Source organism: Zosterops lateralis, assembly GCF_965231275.1.
Source record: "Zosterops lateralis genome assembly, chromosome: 15".
Taxonomy (NCBI): Eukaryota; Metazoa; Chordata; class Aves; order Passeriformes; family Zosteropidae; genus Zosterops; species Zosterops lateralis.
The window spans coordinates 6,110,532-6,126,038 of NC_139775.1; the positions used below are offsets into that span (position 1 = coordinate 6,110,532).

The 15,507-nt window shown below is 41.4% G+C and overlaps 2 protein-coding genes across 4 annotated transcripts in view; one reads left to right on the top strand and one right to left on the bottom strand.

The window, feature by feature from the left end:
- Window positions 1–2,426: 2,426 nt before the first annotated feature.
- Window positions 2,427–7,507, bottom strand: LDAF1 (lipid droplet assembly factor 1). 2 transcript variants are annotated; one of them, XM_083872436.1, is made up of 5 exons: window positions 7,346–7,507; window positions 6,063–6,198; window positions 5,007–5,175; window positions 4,489–4,627; window positions 2,427–3,315 (listed from the first exon to the last, which is right to left on the bottom strand). In XM_083872436.1, exons 2-5 carry the CDS (start codon window positions 6,132–6,134, stop codon window positions 3,225–3,227), a joined length of 471 nt encoding a protein of 156 aa, XP_083728562.1. In that variant the 5' UTR covers window positions 6,135–6,198; window positions 7,346–7,507; the 3' UTR covers window positions 2,427–3,224. The 2 variants fall into 2 exon arrangements, with proteins under 2 accessions (XP_083728562.1, XP_083728561.1); XM_083872435.1 differs by lacking the exon at window positions 7,346–7,507 and adding an exon at window positions 7,124–7,185.
- DNAH3 (dynein axonemal heavy chain 3) overlaps window positions 7,273–15,507 on the top strand; it is a 57,280-nt gene continuing 49,045 nt past the window's right edge. Inside the window, exons 1-7 of one of the 2 annotated variants that reach the window (XM_083872434.1) lie at window positions 7,273–7,386; window positions 10,873–10,982; window positions 12,364–12,484; window positions 13,296–13,500; window positions 13,875–13,908; window positions 14,417–14,597; window positions 15,108–15,297. In XM_083872434.1, the coding sequence (XP_083728560.1) occupies window positions 12,389–12,484; window positions 13,296–13,500; window positions 13,875–13,908; window positions 14,417–14,597; window positions 15,108–15,297 (706 nt within the window). In that variant the 5' untranslated portion in view covers window positions 7,273–7,386; window positions 10,873–10,982; window positions 12,364–12,388. Of the gene's footprint in view, window positions 7,387–10,872; window positions 10,983–12,266; window positions 12,485–13,295; window positions 13,501–13,874; window positions 13,909–14,416; window positions 14,598–15,107; window positions 15,298–15,507 lie in introns of those variants that run through there. The other variant, XM_083872433.1, reaches the window with a different exon arrangement.

Below are 15,507 nucleotides of genomic sequence, written 5' to 3' on the forward strand. Positions count from 1 at the left end.
ACAACCTGCTATACTTAAGTCTTGTTGACTTAGCACTTGGCTGCAGTATGAAGTATTTCTGCAAAAGCCAGGTAAGTGGTCCTTGATGAAGAGGGTTTATGTACTTGACAGTATGTTGTACTTAACTGTATGGGCTGTTTAGCTCTTCTGACCCAAATAAGTCTAATCTTAATATTCCGTCTCTCCATCCTTGTTCTGGAATGTGGAGAAAAGATCTTTGTGTATGTTCAGGCAGAGATGCTTCCTTGTTTCTCATTGATGGAGTTTGAACCTTTGCTCTAGGATGGCTGAAGTTTGCTAAATAATGTCACACTGACATGTAAATCTGCTAGTTACCATTCAAATAAGCTAAAATATTTCTCACATATCTTGCATACATGAATCTGCAGACTTGCACTAGTGAAGGCATTTAAAATAACTTGGGTACCTTCAGCATGGGCAAGCAGTGAGAGCTTTACTTTTGCTTTTTCACTTCTGTATTTTGTACTAATTTTACTGCCTGAGGAGGTAAGACAAAGAGCTTGCACATGGTGACAGCCATCTAGGTCAAAGAGACAGTTATCCTTGCCTGGTTTCTGTCCCTGGCTGATATTGTCTGCCTAGGGAAAGACTTCAGATGTAGCATGTGAGAGGAGATCTGTCCCTGGTTCCTGGGAGGGTTAACTATAGTTCTCTCAGGGGGCTCAGTTAATGCTCTTTGGGAACATCGCAGGGGTGGCTTGAATGAAGACTTCTGTAATTAAATTTAAATCAAGGAAAGCACAGGATTGTGTTCCTTATTTTCTACATAATTCACCCTAGAGCCCAGCCACATGCATTCCTTCCCTCTTCCTCTACGTGTGCTGCTGCTGCCTCTGTCCCCTGTTAAAGTGTGTTATATGGAGTTTAAGCTCATTTTACAAGTAAAAAAATTCCTCCATTCAGGCAAAGGTTCCTCCCTTCTGACACAGGGCAGGGTGAGGTGGGGATGATGGTGCTGCAAGAGAAGGCAGAGGAATTAGTCAGGGAACTTGCTGTGGGTGGAGGCAGTGTTGACTCTGCAGCCTGAGCTCAAGCAGCTGCTTCAGGAACCACACCACAGTTGGTAGCTCCAAATCTTAGACATGGGATGTCTGGGGTCTCCCAGGATGTAGGACCATGAAAGTGGTTGCCTATTAAGGCCATGTTCATGCCTACAGTAAGGGGCAGTGAGCCTGATCTGTGAGAGCTGAGTAGGCTGAGGATCTGGTTGGGAACGGTGCCACGGAGTGGGAGTCTCCTGCATTTCTTGTGGGGTTGGTGCTGTTCTGCAGAAAGCTGAGAGCAACTGAGGAAAAGAGGACTTGGAAGATCTCCCCAGCCTGTCTTGCTAAGGACTTCTTAGTTCTACTGCAGTCTTTAATAATTCAAAGAAGAAAACAACCTCTGCCCTCCTTTTCAAGCGCTGACTTACTGTCTCCAGTGAAACACCTTCTCTATGCTGACCTAATTTTTTCTTTAGCATCTCTCAATTGAAAACCTTACTCTGGTGCTGGCATTGCACAAAAAGCAGCTCTTAGTAAAAGGGCACAGTGAGAAGCCTTCAAATGACAGGCTGATAAGCATGCAAAGGTCAGGGGAGCAGGGGTGAAACTGTTCCAAGTTTACCTACAGTCAACTGAGAATTCAGTTTTAGCTCCTGCTAAGTGCTGATGACTTACATATTATATAATGCAAAGTAAATTTAAAATGCAGGAGCAGATAGTTCATGTTGGGTCAGATGCTGAGTGGGACTGGATTAACTTTAGTGTCTGCTGATTTTATTAAGTAATGCCTCTTTCCTTCAGAAGATGAGGGCATAAAGGAAACGGAAGGGAAAAGGTTCAGCTGTATATTTGTGTGTGAGCTGTGTTATAATGATTGAGTTTTATAACTTTAGGCAGGTGTATGGGCTCTATTGCTCTGTCTTTGGAGGTGCCTCCTGGAAAGCTCCTGCAACCAGCCTTGCCTGGGAGAAGGCTGGTTATGTGGCTTTGTAATGATCGCTGAATTAATCAGGAGCCCTTTATTTTAATGGGTCATTAAAACAAAGGGCTCCTGAAAACCTTCTGGGGATTATTTCACCCTACAACTGAAATGCAGGGCCAGCTTAGCCTAAGGGCTGAAACTACTGCCACCACTACTGTGTGAAGGATAATTACAGCTCAGGTAGGCTCCGTGTCCAGGTTTTAGTAAAGCAGCAGCTTGGTCTATGCAAAACTAAATAAAACTAATTTAGACCTTAGACATCTCCATTTCCTTTACAGGTACGACAAGGGGAGTAATTTGCAGTTTGTGGCTCAGCAATGTTGGCTATATAAAAATACTTTATTCAAGGAGAAAAACTCAGCTCCAACTGTAGCCTTCCTAAAATGAAATGGGGAAAAAATTCTTACTATGGAATAAAACAGACTAAGAAGACAATCTGGTTAAACAAACAGCATTTTATTTAACTAATATAGTTACTTTCTTAATGCTTAAAAATATAATAGCATTTGCAAAAAATGAAAAAAGTTTACATAACATACACAAAGTTACAACTGAGAAACAAACCAGGCAATTTAAATACCTAAACAAGACCTATCCATACCCCTGATATGATGAAGCAATGAGAATAAGGAAAATACCTCTTTGGAATAACACAACATCTAAATGGAGATAAAAGCTTAGAGCATGACATAAGACAAACCCACTTTTCCCTGTATAATGAACATAAAGCATTGGCCTGGTGTACTCATGCTATTTTAACAAAGGTTGTTAAGGCTTACAAATATTTTTCCATATTCAAAATGTGTTTCTACTGTTCTGAACTTTGATACTTCTGTATCAAGATGACCACTGCTATGTACTAAAGAGAATACATTCAGAACACCAGTATCTGAGAAGTCAAATATCTCTCTCCTTTCTGTCCCTCTACTTAACAAATATCTCTCTGCTTTCAAATCTCTCTACTTACAAATATCTCTCTACTTTCTGTCCATGACTTAACAGTGCCAACTATTATCCCTCTACCACTCTATTGAATATTCCATCATGTGCATACATTACTACTGCACTGCTGCTTCTTGGTTATTTTTAAGATCCCTTTTACAGTGCCAGTCTAAGATGTATATTGATTTTTCTCAGTTTCCAGGAGTATACAATGGTTGAATGCTTAATGAGTAAGCAATTACATAGGAAAGGCTGGAATTGTACAGCTAAGTGCCTATGAAGTGGGGAGAAACAACTTATTCACTCTTTCCAGTATTGGCAGAAAGATTCAAGCTAGGCTGCTTCTGTGGTAAACTTCCATTAACATCTTGCTTCCTTATTTGACTCCTGCGTACATGAGAAAACAATGGTTTTATTATCTGTTCCTCCATAAGATTGTTATCTCTTAACTTTTTGCTCAAAAAAGGTGAGCAATGTGCAATGTCCTAGAGAGGTTTACATCTGCCGCTGGTCTACCTAAGCATCTCTCAGAAGACAAGGAACACAAAAAATAGATGGTATTATCTGTTTTAACATCAACGCTGTAGCTCAACAGGACTGGTGTGTAGGTTGGATCATGCATTTGGATATTCTATGGAAAATGGAAGTCTTCTGGAACTGGTGGACAAGTGTTGTGGACCTGGCAGCACGGCCTGGAACTGAGCCTTGTACCATGCTTTTGTCATCCTGCTGCCACCTCAGGCAGCTTTGTGTGTCATCAAGAGCTGTGCAAACACAGCTATGCTGAAGGAGCAAACTGAGGAAGCCTAGAAGAGAGCAACTGTGAATTTTCTTCTTGCTCTTCCTTGTGCCTCTGTGGTTCTTTCCCTGGCAGGTACTTCAGGGGGGCACAGGTGCCACTCCAGCATAGCCTGCTGCTGCCTCCTGCTCTCAGCTGCCTGGCTGAGGCAATGCTGACTGAAATAGGCCTCCAAGCCCAAATCCTGAGAGGCACAGCTGGCAATAGGCATGGTGCAGTATCCTACAAAACTTGTTATTTCTATTTTGACCATACTCTCCTCTTTAAGTACTCTCCTGCCTACCCCAAACATGCAACCAATTTTGCTCTCTTAGTCTACAAATGCAGGTAAACAGAGATAGCTGGGCCATCATGCAGGAAAAACTGGAAAAGGTTCAGCTTCTACATAAAATTCTACTTGGCAGTGGGTTTTAATGACATTTAAAACAAGACATTGGAGTGAGACAATATTTTACTGCATTTTACTGCCAGATGTAATGCTGTGTTAGCACTTTCACATTTAAATACCATTTTTATTTCCTCTGTCCCAAACAGGAGAAAGAGCATGAATCAATGCTCTTAGAAAACCTCCCCATGACCAAACATCTGTATGCTGATGATGGCATTTTAAGCCATGAGGGTAGCCCAAGATTCAAAGCAGTCAAGAAACATTGTTTAATTAAGCAACAGTGGCTCATTTAGGAAAAAAATGGAACAGTGAATAGCAACAGCACAGTTGCAGAGTTTGAAATCCAAGCATGGATCAAGACATCCATACTCACCTTGATGCACACCAGTAGTTGATCAGAGTTGAAAGTGCAACATAAGAAACACTCAGCACTCCAGAAACTCCCAGGGACAGGGCTCCCAGGCCACACAGCACACACAGGAGGGCTATGCCACCTATGGCTATGACGACACCTAAAAAACATCACTCTGTTACTTAAACAAGTCTATGTACAAATAGAAGAGCTGACATTCTACCATAATCCCAATTTCAAACAATTTGGGAAAACCATCTTTCTCCCTCATCTGGCCAGCCTCTGTAAAAGCTATGCATGCTCAAGATAACTGGCTTAGGCTGAGATTAGAACGGAAAATAGGATTTCCCCTCTACAGACTACACTTAATTAGATTATTATTCTTGTATTAAGAGTTTTACTACTGCTGAGACCTGAAGACTACACACAGAAATCCTCAATTGCTAGGACTCAGACTGCCAGAAGGAAAAAATTAAAAGGAAAAAGGTTACGTGCCTTAAAAGGGAATGGGTAAGTATACCCATGAATGCATACAGTACCTTCCATGACTATCACACCAATACAGGCCATTACAGCTGTTGTAACAACAAAAACCAGGAAAAATCCAACAGGAATAGCTGACACTGCAACAAACATCAGGAGGGATAAGGCAACAAAAGGATGGTCATCTAAATATTGGCCAACACGAGAATTCATAAAGGCAACAACCTGCAGGTGAAAGAAAAACATTTTAGGTTTTTTTTTTAATCTCTTTTCACAGATACCTTTCACAGATCACTGCTACTATAGTGAACTACAGGTACAATAAATCTTTTGTCAGTCTGCAGCTGGAATAGGGAGTACCTCTTGCCTCTTTGTTTCACAGGCATGGGGACTTGCTGCAAATTTAGATAACTTCAGGGCAAATATAATTCTACTATCAACAGACATGTTTTTCTTGGACTTCCCAATTCTGTTCTTGCACAAATTATAAAAAACTACAAACCCACAAAATAGCATCCAGTCTGAAAACAAGTAAAAAATCAGTCTAGCTGTAGCTTTCACTGGTGTCTTGAAAACTATTATTTTGAATTAGAGACCTCTATTTGTTAATTTTAAAAATCTGCAACATTTAAAAAGGCTCAACTTTTCTTTTGTCTATGTCTTAGTAATAGCTGCAACCTGCCCATTTATTGATCCTAAGTACAGTGCAGGCATGTCTGTATCAGAAAGTTGTTAAGAATTTAATAATATTACTAGTAAAAAAAAAAAAATCTTTTTACAGAGGCAGTCATAGCTATATACTAGAACTTTACTGCAGTAGTTTCTCTTCCCTGAAGGAAACATATATTGTAGTTTTAGTTCTTCTTATAGCAGTACAACCATTTCACTAAAATGCCACTCTACTATCTCAAAGGGTTATGCCAGCAAAACACAAAAATGCAGAATAGGCCTCTCTCTTTCTTGAGAAGGTGTGGGAGGACAGGCCTTCCCATAGGCCTCACAGTGTTCACTTAAAAAAATAGGGAGTGCATTTAAATAAATCAGGGTGTGATATCCTGGCAGTTACAAAAGGAGTAGCTTTATAAATATATAAAATTACAATCCAGACCCACATTTGCGTTGCTGTGGATGGTCTGCATCACAGAGTGCCATTGCTTCTGTAACTCCTGCATTTCTTTAGACATGCTATTAATCCTCAGGCCACGACCTCTTCTGAACAGCCAGTTCTCACTCAGCCATCCAAGTTCCCTTAAAATTAAGGTACAATTAGTAACAGGCTCATACAGATGCTTTTTGAAAATGAAATGTTTCCTTTGTATAAAGAGAGAAAGCAGGTTTCAGATGAAGTGATACACAGTATAAAACATTACTTTAACAAAAGCACATCTAATGTAGAGGGCTTGTCCCTGCAAGCTCTTCTGAAACTCCCAAAGCCCAGCAGCAAGATACAGGTGACTCTCACCTTCTTCATTTATAACATTAACTCTGTGCTTACCCATCAGGGTATTCACTTAGGGGACCAGTAAAAACTTCTGCATCACCTGCATGGACAATTTCTTTCTGTGGGTGCAGGGCACCAGTAACACACTGAGATTTCTTGAGTATCCTTGTGCTCAGAACCGAGAGCATTCCCCACAGATCTCCAAAACTCGGCATATTAAGGCAAAATGCTTCCAGATGCTTTGAACACATTTAATTGTGGCAGTTTCAAGGAAACTTCAGCTCAGCAATCTCCTTGAAAATTTCCAGCTGCTGTTACAGGGGGACCCTTACAAGAGGCACCTCAGAGGATGCATTTTCCCGTTTGCAGCCCCGGGCAGGCAGGGCTGTGCCGGCCGCACACACAGGGCCCCCCGGGATACCGGGCACTGTCACACAAGCAGCCGGGCCCTGGCCGCGGGCAGGAGCGGGGCAGGAGCGGCCCGAGCCCGCCCGTTATAACCCCCGGCCCCGCCCGCGGCCCGCACCGGGCACCCCGAGCCGCGGCCACCGCACGGCGATCCCCCCCGACCACCGCCGCGGCCACCCCCGTGAATCAGCGCCCCGGGCGGACAGCGGGGCCCGGCCCGTGTCTCCCGCAGGTAACCGGGGCCGCGGCCCTCCCGCCCAGCCCTCAGTGCCGGAGCCCGGGCCGGCGGAGCGGGCGGTGCTGCCCCGGGAACGTCCCGCTCACCTGCGGCCGCCGCCCGCCGGGCCAGGGCCCCGCTCGGCCGCTCACCCGGGCCTGCCGGGGCTGCCGGGGCTCTCCCGCCGCTGTCTCCGCCCCGCGGGGGCCGGGCCGGGCCCGCCTGTGGCCCGGGGGCGTGCAGGGCCCGGGCCGGGCTCCACAGGCCGCCGCGGGCTGGCGGCGGTGCCCGGGGCCCCTCGGGTGTCGTGCCCTTCCCCCCGGCCCTACCTCAGTCGCTCAGTGCGGGCACCCTCATGAGTGTCCCAGAGGTTTGTGTTGGTTTAGGACACGCAGCTCGGAGCTGTTGGAATGGAGGGCGGACAATGAGGTATCCGCGGTGTCGGTGCCGCTGTGGAGGCGGGCAGCGCTCCCCGGGCCCGGGAGGCCTCAGCGCTCGGTGGGGCCGCAGTGCCGCCGGCCCGGGCGGGCAGCGGGGAGTGTCAGTCCGTCCTGAGGAGCGGTGGAACGGCTGCTGTGAGACACCACACCCGGCCCAGCCGCCTCCCCTCGCCCCGGCTCCGTGTTCTCACACGTCCCCACCTTCTCCTGCCGCCTAAAGGTGTTTTGGTGCCCGCGTGGCAAACCTGTCTGGGGAGACGTGCCATGCCAGGAGTAATTACTTCAAGAATTTAGCTGGGTTTTCAGGCAAAGCAATGCTCCCACACGGTGTCTCGGCATTTGGCCGAGGCTGTTCTCAGCAGTGATGCTCGGTGAGGTGTGTGGCACGTTGGTTGGCCTGAATTATTAAAAAACTATGGATATTGATCTAATACCAATATCCAACTATGACGGAGAAAGACTCTCTAACAGTTTAAAATTAGAAAGTGTGTGTTTATTACGACGCCGGGATGGCTCCCAAATACACACCTCAATCCACAGATGATCACAGGGGCTTTTATGTACAGGAGTATTGAATACCCAAAACACAAATGCACATTCATAACTCTGGTACAGCCCATTCCCCGCTCCGTATGGTAATTAGCCCAAAAAGCCATTAAGCATGGGGAGTTTGTTCTTTAAAGTGGGTCGGTGGTCTTTTTTATGGGGTGGGGTCCTAAAATGATGAAGTAAGATGAGTCTTCCTCTCTTTGACTTTTTAACCTTTGACAGCTGAATCCTGTTTTTTCCAGGACTGTTTGATTTATGATTGTATTGTATTCATGGGGTCTATTGATTATTCAGGATGCAAAAGCCTAGTTTGACAACTTCCATGATTTATCAGTTCCTTCCATGATTTATCAGTTCCTTCAGTCTGGCTTCTGCTAACAAAAAGGGAAGTCTTAGCTCCCTTACTTCAGCGATATTTATTTTAACTAAAGTCTTTAATTCTTCTAAATCAGTGCTTCAGGCCTGGCTGTTCTCCGGGGCCATCATGATGGTGTGAACGTGCAAGCGTGAGGCTCCAGTGAATTCCCAGCTTCTGCTACACGGAATTTTTCATGCTGTGACTTGCAGTCAGAAATGAGTTAAATATTCACATTTTCTCGCAACTGCTTTAATTATTTAATCGGTGTCACCTATGAGACTATTGCAAAACTGAATGCTAATGGTTTCGTGATTATTTTTTAAAGGCAACAAACTACATAGCATGTTTAATTTGGAAATTAATGCCAAAAAATGTTTTATGAAGTATGGGGGGTTAGACTTATCAGACTTATCTGTGTCTTTGAGGTGCTGAATTTCAGTGATCTCTACAAATACCAGGATTTGTGTAGAGAGGGAGTAAGATTTACATATTAACACATTTTGGACTGTGGGGTCTAACAGCCTAGCATAAGATACCTGCAAGAAGAGGATGGTCAGGGCAAGTGTATTTTGCTTGAACTGTTAATTTCTCATATTATTATAGTGCATAGTGGATTGATATTCCTAGTACATTAGGGTATATAGGAAAGGAAATTTATATATCATAAATTTGTTAGTTTGTATACTTTTAAAAAAGTGAGCATAGGGAAAATTTGCTGGCAGAATTGCAGTGTGACATAACTCAGTGATAATGGCACAATAAAGTTTAATGGAGCTGAGTTTATACTGGAGATTTTAAATTTCTGCTTTCAAGCATGCCATAGCTGCAGTTTTGAAGATAGTCTCATACTTCTTAGTAAATTATTTTCTTGCTATGCATAATTATCTCTTCTGCTAAAAATTAATATATAATCTTCCTCTATGCAAAACAACTAGTTTTAGTGTTTTTCAAGCGGCAGAGATAAGTTATTCAATTTTGAAGGGCATGCATATATGAGCATCCAAGTTGATGTGCACAGAGAAACAGAAGTTACTGTTAACTGCTGCTTAATTGAGCTTGTCTTCATGCCAGTGTCAGCTCCAATTAGCAGGAAAAGGCTCATGTTGCAAGCCAGCAGTGAAATATTTGGAGAGTTATGGCACACATTAGCCAAGCAACTACCAGCACCAGCAATGCTGGTTCTGTACCCTGCGCTGCTGGCCTGTGTTTTAAGAACAATGACCAACAACAATGCTCCACTTGTAGATGGTGTAAGGGCAAGACATGAGGAAAACTGTGCTGTTAACTCAGATATATCAGCCATTCTCAAAGCTCACTGAAAATTGGATGAAAAATAGCAAAGGTGATGGGGAAGGGTTTAAAATTGAACTCTTCTTGTGTTGGCAAAACATGTTGCCCTCTTGAGGGTAACTATTAAGAGACTATGCTAGATTTCGTGTTGGATGGTTGTAATTCCCATTTGTGGAGGAATGTGATGGAAGATCTTTCCGGATGTAATGATGACTGTGAGTGGGAGGCAAATACATACAGGCTTAGAGGAATTGAGACTATCTTACCTGCTGTGTTCAGAGCTTCAGGGAGTTTGATTCTGAACAGTGGAAAAGTGGTAGAGGTGTTTGGATTCAAGATTTAGAATCCTAAACTTTTTTTTTTTCCAATTCTTCTTAAGAAAAATTTGGTTTATAGAGTCTTTACTGCTCTGGGAGCTCTGTGCAGTGCTTTGATGCAAAAGTTAGAATATCTTAGGTATCTCAAGATGACATTTTTCATAACTTTCAGAGGTAAAAGGAGCCTGTTACAGTTCCTCATTGGTTCCACAACAGAATCTCCCTGACCACAGCTTGGCACAACACTGAAAGGGGCTGTTTCCTCTCTGCTGTGGGAGGAGATGCAGGAGGGAATTCTGTCTCCAAGCACCAGCTATGCTGTAACTGGAGCAACCAAGCTGAGGACTGAAAGGCTGAGTGTCAGAGAAGTTCAGCAGGCTGTGACAGGCAGAGGGACTGGTAATAAGGGCACTCGCAGGTAATACCTGCCCTTACTCTGCTCACCTGTGAATACCTGCCCTTACTCTGCTCACCTGTGCATCCTGTGGATGTGTGAGGCATGCAAGGTGTCTCTTTCTCTTTTCCCATTCTTTTTGACATGGGCTTATTCTTCTTGGCAATTAATGTGTGGTTCTGATGTAAACCACAGCTGGGGAGCCCAGAGTCCCTGGGACATTAGAAGAGAACAGGCACCAGGGAGGAAACTGGTGTTGGGGGAAGTGGAAAGGGCAGGGTATAAGAGAATCTTGCTTGAAGGACATCTGGGGGGTGTTAGAAAGGTCAAGGTGAAAAGTGAGCTTGAGAGGAATGGTGAAAAAATAGCATGGAGATTTGGAGGAAAAGAGAGCTTATTGTTGTAAACAAGGAATGTGAGAGCTGATTTTTCTTCTTCCTGGCAGCTGAGATAGAAGCTGATTAACAACTTGTGTAGTACCTGAGCTGAGTCTCTCATTCTTTTTCAGTGCACATATCAACAAGGATGTTTGCACTGACAGGGAGGACCAAAGAATTCTAAGCAAACAAAAAAGCCAAATCAGAATAAAGCCAACAGAGAACCCCGAGTCTCCAGAGGGTAAGTTCCTTGTGTAGTGACTGTGAAATATCAATAACTTTGTCAGAACTTCAGATGAAATTGGCCATTACTGGTAGGTAGTGGTTTGATATTGGAAGAAGGCTTATTGAAAGACACATGTTCTTGTTAAATGTCCTTTGGACTTAATCCTTTATAATATACTTTTTATTAAGGATTTCTCTGTTCAAATATTAGGTGTTTGAAAGGTTAGTTGGCATGTCAGGATGTTTTAGGATGAACGATGGCTTTTTTAATGACTCTTGTACCTTTAAGAATGAATAAATCGATGTCCTAATAAACCGTATCATTTATTCATTTTTAAAGTACCCTAAGGCCCAATCCTTTAGTCATTAATCAGGAGGAATTCATGCTCTCTTTAATGAGTTTTGTCTGGCAGATAATGTCTTTATTTCTGTGTGTGTATGCAGGTATGCTGGGGAATACCAAGGAGGTAAGTCAAATCAGTCCTTTCTCAAATTTTATTTCTAGATGGGCTCTACTTTGATATTGAGGAGGGCACAGTTTTGTCTGCTAGAAAACTAGGTTCCAGCAGCCTCCTTATTCAGTGATACATCAGAAAGCAATAACCATGTGCTAAAAGTGTGTTAAAATAATGTAAAAAAAAAAAAAAAAAAAAAAAAAAAGATTATATCTTATTCAAACATAATTGTATTGAGTAATGACTTCCTATTTCATGGTGATTTAACTCGCTGGTGTTCAGATACAACACATTTCCACCTCCTTTTTCTCATTGTGTCACTATGTATTCAGGAAATTATTCCTTGTGAATCTCTTAAACAAGTTTGATTTAGGAAACTCAGACTATGGATGAGGCTTTGGCCAATACTAAGGAAGGTTGCTGTTTAAAAGCATTTTAAAACACTGTGAGTCTTAATTCTGAGAAAATATCCTGACAGAACTTTGTATGGAGCCCTGGAAGGCCATCTCAAAGTATTGTCACCTTGAAGAGGTGAAATATAATCATCAATCATATCAGATATCCTGACATTTGTAGTACAACACTTTGCAGAGTACTTGAGATTAATTTATTCTTCCAGCAGCATCCTGATAATAGCTTCTTTTATAATTGGCTCCTTCTAGACATGAAAAAAATCTAGAGGGTTTTTTTTTCCCTCCCCAGTAATACAGTTCACACAACTTGGACTGTTTCACTTTCAATTTGGCAGTCTGGTAGGATTTAATATTCTAATATCAGGAGTTTATACCATTACAAGCTCCATGTGGAATTTTTAGTATTACTTAAAATATTTAACTAATTTTAAGTAGTTTTCAGGGGTATAAAATTAAGATTTTTTAAACTGTCATTTACTGGTGTTGAGAAGTTTTATAAAATGAAAAATCGCTTTTCATTTCTGTCTAGTCAAAAAACAGTTCCATGTTCCAATATGAGTCGTCCAAACCAGTCACCAGAATCATCATTCCTACCCACACCTGCACCTGCTGCTGCTTCTGCTTCAGATGCACCTTCAGACTATTATGAGGTATGTGCTCTCTCACCTCTGTCAGGGGATGCACACACTCCCTGTCCTGGCAAATTCCCATTCTTTGCAAGGGGGTCTAGTGGGTGTAATGGTACTGGGCCAAAGGTTGAACTTGATGGCCTTGGAGGTCTTTTCTAGCTGTAATATCCAATGATTCCAAGTATATTCATGGTTGTATCTCGTGTACTTTTATCTCTGGGGGTGTTTTGAGACATGCATCTCATGTGAGCTATCTCAGTAAAGTTCAGAGGCATCAGGACTGATGAAAAGTCCAACGATAGATACTAAGTCACCTGAGAAAACATGGAATGAACAGACAAAAGAAGTCTATTACAAATCCTTTCTGATGTGAGAGAAAGACAAGAGCTGAATTTTTTAACTTGTACTATTCTTCAGCTAATACAAGGGCTGAGTGTTACAAGTAGATAGATCATTAATGAAGGCCTTAGGAATATTCTAAATCTAAGCAAATATAAGGAGAAGAAAAGAAGCAAGGCAGAGATGTGGAGGAGTAGAACGAACTAGATAATGTACTGTCTTCTCTTATTTATAAAAAATACTTTGATTATGCAAAAAAAATTGCCTGAGTAAGACTGAAGTGTTCTGTAAAATTATCCTTTTACATGTGGAAAGCATTATCAATTTTTTATCACTATACATAGTGATTAAAAATTGATCAGTGGTCAAATGTATGTCTGACCTTTGTATTTGCTTTTCATACTAATTGATCTTTAATCCTGTTCTAGCCCTAAGGAGACTTTTTTAATTACCGTGCTTTGTGAAACTTTTGCTTTTGTTTTTCCAATTTCAGCTTCTCCTTCAGCAAAGCCATTATCCTCCTTTGATGCAGGAGTCATCATGGACTTTGTCAGCTCCATTCAAAGAACAGCATCTCTACAGAAACCCAAGTGACTCCATAGCTAATAATTACACTCTTACTGCACGGGATTTAAAATTGAAAAATATGAAAAAATTCAAGTCCTTTTCAATGATAGAGATATCACAGATTTCATTGTGTATCCATATTTGAACGTGGTTATAAGTTTAGGTTTGCTTGTTCCATGATTGTTATCTCTAATTCTTTATCAGCTAAAGCATCATCCCTGGAAAACATCACTTATCCCTAATAAACACAATCTTATCATCTCAGAGTCAGTATAGACAAATTTGCTAATGCATGCATAACTTCAATAAATGAAAGGCCAGTTTCAGATTTACTAGTTAGGTTCATCCCTCCAAATAATCATGTGCAGTAGTTCTCTGTGACATTGCATTTTTTTCTTATTACATTATGTGATTAATTATCTTAGCTCTGTTTTTCACCAATATGAAATAATATCTTATTTGAAAAACATGTCTGTATGTGATTTTTCTTAACTGATATTTAAAGCTGCAAGGAAAAAGCGGCGATGGAATTCTGACAGGTAATGTACTGTAATGTTGTATAGATACAGAATATTCCAGTAAGTCTGGTTTGAGTTGTGATTTAATATTTCTTTTTACTGAATGCTGTGTTAAGCATCCAAGCATGAAATGTTAAGTCTCTACAAAAAAACCCCAAACGTATGTACATTAAGACTGGCTTTTGTGTCACAAGATTTTAGTAAGATAATCACATGAAAATACATGGAGATCTTGGGCAACCTAAATACCTGTCCTAGTAGGCGTAACTCTGGTAGAACTGCTCATAAAATGCTGCCTGTCTGAGTGATACTGGGCTGTTGTAAGGTTTGCATGATTGCATCCTTTATATTAAAGTAGTATATTGTATTATGCAATTTTAATGAGAGTTTTTTAATTGAATAATTCAAATACTTCCATAGATCGTACTTGTCCTCAGCGTAGCACAAATGGTTTATATAATCCGTGTCATCTGTCCTTAAACATTACTGCTTCTTTATTCACTAAACTTGTATTCTTTTTTTTCAAAAGTACTTTGTTAAAGTGCTTGAATCGCAGTTCACTGAGTGTACCTGCTCATACACCAGAACTGCATGTCATGAATTACACAGACAGCCAGCCACTGACCCCAGAAGAGCAATTTGCTCTCATGGATTTACATGAGAAGGAGATAAGTAAGCGAGAAAAGCAACCTTCAAGTGATGATCTAGAGGTATTTATATTATTTCTTTTGGAGGTGAAAGTAGCAGCAGTAATCATCTGCAAGATATCTAGAAACTGTTTACTAAAAGGTAGCTGAGAAAAGCAGGCAGTACATGAGGATTAGGAGATGTAAATACTCAATATAGCAAACTGCTGTTAAATATTGTCACCTCCTTTTTCATTTATAGCTACTCTGATTTTTGTTGTAAAGCGTGTGCAAGTTTAGTATCTTCCCAAATTCTTAACCTCTCATGTTGTTCTCTAGTACTTTTTTGATCAGTAATTTAATATGCTGAACTGAGTTCTAGTGGGTATGTGCTTACATCAAAGCAGGTTGGAAGTACTGTAAAGATGTCAGTGCTTTAAAAGGAACATAGATAGCTACCCAAAATCCATTATATTCAAACACCTTTCAATTACAGAAAAAGCTTAAGTGATAGAAAAGCTAAAAATACTTTGTAGTAATTAATTATCTGTCACAAAATTGATACAATAAGTGTAATTTTTTAAACATTTTTAGCGGTACTGTCACTACATACGTAATGGAGTGCGAGAAGACATGCTGGCACCTCAGGATAAGGAAGTGGTGAATAAAATTTTAAAACATATTCCAACTCACATTCCTCCTAGCCCAGAGCAGGCGAGATTCCTGGCACGTTTAAAAGAAGAGATTGAGACAGACTATTGTACCGGCCTCATGAAAGCCATTGGTAAGACTCACAATCTCTGAGCAGTTCTGAGTATGTAGACGTTTACGGTATTTCAAAAGCAAATCTCCATTCTATTCTTAGCATTCATGGAGAATTCCTTTGGGATCAGTAGAACTACAATAGGTCTCTGAGAGAAAATGACCTGTGATCATGCTATATAGCATTCCAATTTCAACAGATACCTTATTTATGAAGCCTTACATCCCGTCA